Source organism: Sinocyclocheilus rhinocerous, unplaced genomic scaffold (genome assembly GCF_001515625.1).
Source record: "Sinocyclocheilus rhinocerous isolate Xijiao unplaced genomic scaffold, SAMN03320098_v1.1 scaffold591, whole genome shotgun sequence".
NCBI lineage: Eukaryota > Metazoa > Chordata > Actinopteri > Cypriniformes > Cyprinidae > Sinocyclocheilus > Sinocyclocheilus rhinocerous.
This window is the reverse complement of record NW_015641476.1, coordinates 2,402,155-2,409,667: the sequence shown is the minus strand read 5'-3', so window position 1 is coordinate 2,409,667 and position 7,513 is coordinate 2,402,155. Positions and strand designations below refer to the sequence as shown.

Here is a 7,513-nt window from a genome sequence, read left to right as displayed (position 1 = left end):
ATTTTTGAATGATTGTCTTCATGAGTTTGTCTGCATCCATATTGCATGTTTCCTCTCACTTGTAAAGTATGCTTGCAGTTATTTCTTGTAGTTCTTTCAAAGCAGTTCTTTCTGCGTTTCCATTCACATGTTTTTAAATCTATTTCATTGAGGTTCCAAATAATGGCTCATTGGCTTAGATATAACACCTAGAAGCATATAGCTATTCTTATGCACACATGCAAAGTATGTTGCAGCTGTTATTTCTATGAAATTATGCTGTCTTTGCTATTCTGTTACTAATAAAATATTTTTTACTAAGGGCACCCATCTCACATGAAATTGAACTATGTCAAATATTCTACCTGCCTTCCTGATATAAATTACTATGAATTTGATATGGTAATTAATACTGAGACACTAATTTGGGCAAAGAGCACTAATGACTTGTTTAAGACTTGAAGCTAAAAGTTGAGGACTTGCAACTCGACTTGGACTTGCCTGTCTTGACTCGGGACTTGACTTGCGACTTGTCTGTCTTGGCTCGGGACTTGACTTGGGACTTGTCTGTCTTGACTCGGGACTTGACTTGGGACTTGTCTGTCTTGGCTCGGGACTTGACTCGAGAATTGAATGCAAAGACTCGAGACTTACTTGTGACTTGCAAAACGACTTGGTCACACCTCTGGTAATTACATTAATATTGTTCTATAGGTAGGTTATAAATTCAACACAGTTTTATAGACAATACTCCCATCTCCATATCTTCAATTCCTGTCCACACTCTACACTTTTTTTATCTAAATAAAGGCAAAACGCCTAAAAACAATCTAAAAAAAAATTGCTGTTACATGATGTTATGATCTTCTGAACCTTATAATACTCAACATATTTAGCATTGGGGCTGTGCGATAGGGCTGCACGATATATCGTTTCAGCATCGATATCGCGATGTGCGCATCCGCGATAGTCACATTGCAGGATGTGCGATGTTTAGTATAGGCTACTGATCGTTATATTTATACTGATTGTTTTCTTTGCTCACACACAGACGCCGGACGCGACAGCTGTACAGAGATATCCATTTTAAATACATTTAGTAGCAGAGCTACTGCACGCGATTTTCAGTGCTAGAAATCCATTTATCCTTTGTTGAAACTTCCGCGTCGTCGTGGAGAGCGCAGGTCACGGTCGCTTAGCAACGGCAGACGCCACGAAAGCGCAAGCTCCCGAGCGCTTTGGAAAGAAGGAGAAAGCGGCACGACTGGCGTTTTACCACGCGTTTTTAGGCGCGACATGTGAACGGCCCTAAAGTCTGTCTACATACACAGTCTATGGTCTACACTGGACGCGACAAAGCGACCGTTGCCAATCATTTGAACTTTGTGTCAGTACGTCATAAAGAGAACGTGGCATCAGTTTACTGTCGGGGATTTGTCGTGCCGCACCGCATCCAGTGTAGACAGACAGCATCACTGATTATAGGCTAATGGGTTCGTTTTATTTTGTCGCGCCGCGCATGTCCGGTGTAGACACGGTGAGAGCCACGCAGATGCACGTGAACACTGAATTCTGTTCACTTCTGCTTCTATTTGTGCCTGAAATACTGTGCTCTGCAAGTATCCTTGTAAAAGCAGTTGCTTATGGCTTAGGCGAAGGGAAACAATTGAGAAAGAAAATGGATGTGTAACAGTATATTGGTTTACAGCAGTTTAATGTTCCTGAGGCTTTCTGTGTTATGAATGTTAATCAAACAACAATACACAAAGAAAACTCACTTTTGTAGCTTTAACACAGATTTATTAGATTTAATTTATAGTGAAAACTATGCAGTGTTATTTTACATTTGATTATTCAATTTCTGTACCTGAATATTGTTAGACTAACCTGAAAAATATAGGCTAAAGCACTGCTTATTTCATTTGTATCTTTGTTCTGTTATATTTATCTATGCTTGTAATTTGTTTATTTCCTATGCTGATTTACTCGCCTACAAAATCACCTCAATCATTGATTATTTTTTTTCCCCAAATAAACTATTCAAGTCATGTGGTTATTTTTTTTTTTTTCATATCGCAATATATATCGCAGAAAAATAAAATATCGCAATGTGAGTTTTTTCCAATATCGTGCAGCCCTACTGTGTGATTAATCAAAATCGTAATAAAATTGTGATGCGAGACTGCGATTTCTAAACCGCAAAAAGCACAATTTCTTCGCCACCCCCTCAGTGTGCTATCAGAATGCAACACGCCTAATTCTAGTGTGAGAACAGAAAAGAACAGAGCGGGCTTACTGTACTGGCATGAAAGAAAGCACAGAAACAGGGTACTCACACACTGTCTGAGACGGTTTTCTGTGCACACACACCCAAAGTGCACACAGAAAGCCACCACTAGCAAATTCCGAATATAGTTCTCTTTAATGTCTTTTTGCGCTTTTTATGTTCAGGTCTTAAATTAAAGTAAAGAGTTGAGAAAGAAAATGCAAGTGTATCAGTATAACAGATCCATACATGAGGTCTTAAAGGGACAGCAGCCTACCTTCTGATGTCTGTTTCAATGTTAATCAAACAACAAAAGACAAAGAGAAAAACACTCACTGCTCTTGACTGAATAACTTTTGTAGCTTTTAAAGATTAATCAATAATTAATTTATACAATGAAGACTAGGCAATGTTGTTTTACATTTGGTTATTCAATTTCTGTACTGTAATACTACTGTCAGACATACCTGAAAAGCATTGTTTTATTAATTTGTATCTTTGTCCAGTTGTATTTATTTCTGTTGTTACTTGTGATTTGTTTAGTTATTCTTATTTTATCTTCTTATCTTATTTAACTAGGTGTTTTCTCTTGAATAATGTTTGAACTTTATATTAGTTAGGCTAGTAGTTTTTGCTGTGGTATCAAAATTGGAATTGAGAATTGTGAAATTTCACTGCTATTTAAAATGTTTTGTGTCACAAAACAAGTTAAATACTATGCAACTACTTCAGATAAAGTCAAGCAGAACAAATTTATGAATGTTGCATTTATGAATGTAAAGTGTAAGGCAATATTGTGTCAAAATTCTATTGTGATAGTCGAAATCGCATTGTGATAGTATTTTTTTTATCCATATCGCACAGCCCAGTTTAGCATTAATAGTATTTTAGAAGTATCTGCAGTATGTTGTGCCAGTTGTGGATCAATATATATGTTTTGTTTGTGTTGTAATTTAGGTATCTTTTTTCTCTTCTTCTTTCTCATTCTTTTTCACTTTCTCTCCTTCACTAAAGTTCTTCCTCCAGTGCTGGTGCCTCGTCACACTGAAATCCCTAGTGAGTTTCCTCCTCTGGATGACTACAGTCACTCCATCCCAGAAAACACCATTTTCCCCGCTGGCATCGAACCCCAGAGCAACTACATACCAGGTAGGAGACAAATACACAGTAGTAAGGAAGAACTGGAGAAGACTCTTGGAGTTGAGGTTCATAGTGTTATAAAATCAGATTAGCCGTGAGGTACAACAGAAAAGCCAAACCAAATAACATCAAGTGGCCTCTAAAATAATATATCGTCATCATCTGCCATAAAGCAGCACAATCTGAAGTGTTCTCCGGATTTAATAGAGTAAGCTTAGCCTGTAGCTGTAGCTCCAGTGGTCTAGTGGGCAGTGGGTGGATCACTTTACTGGAAGGATGTAGGAGGAGGAAAGAGACAAAACACCAGATAGAGCAATAGCCCTGTCCACTGGCCTCCATTCAGGCAGAAGACAATCACTACATCATTGTGTTACAGTGTTGATGAAGCACCAATAAAGAAAAGTAAACGCATGAAAAAAATCATGTTCATCAAGCAGAATCATTGTAGTTATTTATACCTGATTTATTTATAACTGTAACTTAACTTTAGATGTGCTTCAGTCATAGTTTTGCATATTTATGTGTGCTTTTACAAATGTTATTATTGTACGGTTATTTTCTTTTGAAACGGCAAAGTTTAAAACCCTTGTTTTGGTTCAGTGGTTGATTGACAGGTAAGAAGGCAGTCATTGACTTTTGTCCAGTGTAGGGCTGCACAATTAATCGAATTTCTAATCGCGATTACAGTTATGGATGCCACAATTACATAATCGTTCAAAGGTGCAATTAATCGTTTAAAGTCCACTTAGATGTGTTTTTTTTTCTTGCTACATGTTATCTTAAGGGTTTTTCCATTGTTTCAATTTTAGTTTTAGTATAACATTATAATATCATGCTGATTTTTACTTTTTTATTTAAAGAAGAAACCAATCCAATGTATAGTTGACATTTGAGGCTTAATACTATAGAAAAGCAATAAAAGTTTTTCAGTTAGTGTTTTCAGCTTGTTTATTTTCATATAAAAATATGGCATGCAGTTGCTTCAAACAATGGTATAAACATCATTCAATGTAGATTGTGATAATCGCAATTAATAATCGCAATTAGAATTTCAAGGGAATAATTGATAATTATGATTTTTGTCATTATCGTGCAGCCCTGGTCCAGTGTCTGCATTATAGATAAAGTGGTCATATGCGTTTCTGACCTCTTGTATATACACCAACATTCAAAAGTTTGGGATCAGTACGTTTTTTTTTTTTAAAGAAATTAATACATTTTTCAGCAAGGATGCATTAGAGCAGGAAAGACTTAATGTTTATAATGTTACAAAAGATGAGTATTTCAAATAAATGCTGCTCTTTCTAACTTTCTATGAATCAAAGAATCCTGAAAAAATATATCCCTGTTTCCACTGAAATATTAAGCAGCACAATTGTTTTCAACATTGTTAGCATATTAGAATGATTTCGGAAGGATCATGTGACACTGAATGGCACACACCCATGTCCTTAGACACATACAAAGTACATGTGAAGCCTCAATTGTACACTCAGGGAACTCAAAAGAGAAAAAGGGCATAAAGAATCACAGCCATTTAACTATTTACACGTTAATCCCACCCAGTAAACAAATGACTGCTACGGTTCTGTCGTTTATTATATTTGTAGGACTACTCAAGAGATGTTTACCCGTTGTTGCATCAGACGGACACAACACAATTTATGCTGAAGTGGTTTAAAGACTGGTTTTGGCTACATAAGAGGAAGATTATCCCATGGAGTATGTATGGAGTGGCTTTGGCCGGGATTAGTTCCATCAGAATGGCATTTGCTGTAGAGAGGCAGGCTGTTACTGTAATAGGGCAGTGTGTGTTGTTTCATATCCTGCTGCTGAAACTGAGCTGAACCCAGCTTTCTAAATCATGTGTCTTAATCTGAGGGGGGAAATAAAACCCTTGTGAGTCATTGTCTCTGATGCACCTGCTAGATTTTGCCGGATGTGTTATGTGTTACAGAGTGTGTACGAATTGTGTGCATGCAGGCTAACCTGCGTGTTTGTGTGTATTGCAGAAACACCCCCTCCAGGCTACATCAGTGAGGATGGAGAGACAAGCGATCATCAGATGAACCGCAGTATGGACACAGGTGATGCCAGTTATACCACTGTGATGTTGCATTCTTTAAAGATGACACATTGAGGCACTGAATTTTCTATAACTGCACAGCTATGAAGTAGTTCTATGTTTGTTGGTGGCATTTCAGTTCCATATCACTTTTCCACTTTGTTTTTGAGTTTCTTTCTGATACTTAATCAGTGGTGTAAGGAAGTAGATCTATGCAGAAGAACATTTAGGAACGAAAACCTGAAAAATTTGACAAATGAGACAAACACATGTGGTAACTTGAATGGAATGGAAGTGGAATAATTGACTCTGCACACTTGAATTATTGGAAATCTAATCAAAAGTAATTTAATCAAAATGTGCTGTGTACATTCATACACCATTAAAACATTGATCTGACCTTTTCATTTCAGGGTCTCCAAATCTGTCACCGAACTCTGTTTCTCCTGCCCACAACAATTTAGGTAACTCTTTTTGCTTGTGTGTGTATCGTAAATTCACGCTGGTGTCCTAGCAGAGTAACCACAAGTGCGGTTTATTTATTTAGTTCCAAAAAAAAGGGACAGTGTACATTAATCAACATTCATAAATGTAAATGTACCCAAATTAGCTCAACGGCTAGTTTTCATTGGTATTCCCTTTGCCAGATGTTATTTAGGCCAATTACCTGTGACCTTTATGATTTACTAACATTTGACCATCATGTTGAGTCTACATTATTTTTGTCTTGATCAGATAATGATATCAGATTTTCGTGATATAACGATTTACGAGGTAAAAATATATACACACTATTATCACAATATATATAGAAATAAAAAACAACAAATTAAATTCAAGTTAAATTCATCTTTAACTGTTGCATTTCTCTTTTTTGATCAATGAGTCACACTCAAAATACAAGTGTAGGGAGACAGGGAGTGAGTTTGTAAGCATAACTGGCCAAAAGCAAACAAAAAGAGCTTCCTGTTGATCTGCACTTCCTGCAGATTGGGGTGTTTAATTCACCATATTTTTTACAGAATCTAAAAAAACTCCCACACTAGCAAGCTAACTTTTTTCGGATGTGGGTAGAGTGTCTCGCTTTTAAGTAATGGTGTGTTGTTTATCATTTTGTTTATTATTTAAAATCTAAGAACTGTCTTTTTGTGACACGTTGTGCCTGAAGAATGTGCTTGTGCTATCTTTCTTTAAAATAAATGACAGTTGGTTTGACATTTTGTTAATGAAAATTAATGAAAAGTCATTCATGCATTTTTTTAAATGTGGCTTTAATTCAATTCAATTCAAGTTTATTTGTATAGCACTTTTCACGATTGATCGTTGCAAAGCAACTTTACAGCAAATTAAGTTTGTACAATATTTAGTGGTAGCTTATCAGTGGTGACTGTCAGTTAAGCCCCTTTCACACTGCACGTTGGTCCCGGAAAATTGCAGGAGTGCCTTCTGTGTGAACTCAAACGCGTCCCGGGATTGATCCCGGGTTGGGGACCTAGTAACATTGCCAGATTCAGTCCCGGAATGAGCTCTGTGTGAACAAAAGCCAGAGCCAATGCCGTAAAGGGTGTGTCGTAGTGATGACGCACATTATCGTACGACTCTTTTACCGGGTGTTTTGAAGGCAGATCAACATTCGCGACGAAAAAATATGTGCAAACTGTAATGAAGCGGAGATCAGGTAGCTCCTCACTATCCGCGCTGAAGCTGAGATCGTTCGCCAGCTTGTGAAACAGAACGCGTCACACATTACACGTCACATCGTAATGTCACGTGTCTTTACGGGATCTTTATGGGATGTGTGTGAACCAGTGTTGCCATACGTACGATAATTATCGTATTTTTACTATAATTTTGACCTCTGTACGATATACGATCAATAATTTAAAAAATCCCATAATGTACGATAATTTCAGAATTTTGTGACTCTTCAAATTATGGTAGTTGTAATCATAGGGTTTCTATACTCATCCACGAAATCGGCTCATTACAGACACTATAAATGCGCTCGTGCACATATCAGAGTGTGTTAAGAATTCAGGAGGGTGCCCTGCTTTTAAGCCAAC

General features: G+C 37.1%; 1 protein-coding gene across 1 annotated transcript in view; it reads left to right on the top strand.

Annotated features, from left to right (window-relative positions):
- Positions 1-7,513, top strand: part of LOC107755098 (mothers against decapentaplegic homolog 3) — a 48,124-nt gene that overhangs the window by 30,114 nt on the left and 10,497 nt on the right. Inside the window, exons 3-5 of the mRNA XM_016571767.1 lie at positions 3,260-3,394; positions 5,398-5,472; positions 5,864-5,914. Of these exons, the coding sequence (XP_016427253.1) occupies positions 3,260-3,394; positions 5,398-5,472; positions 5,864-5,914 (261 nt within the window). The remainder of the gene's footprint in view (positions 1-3,259; positions 3,395-5,397; positions 5,473-5,863; positions 5,915-7,513) is intronic.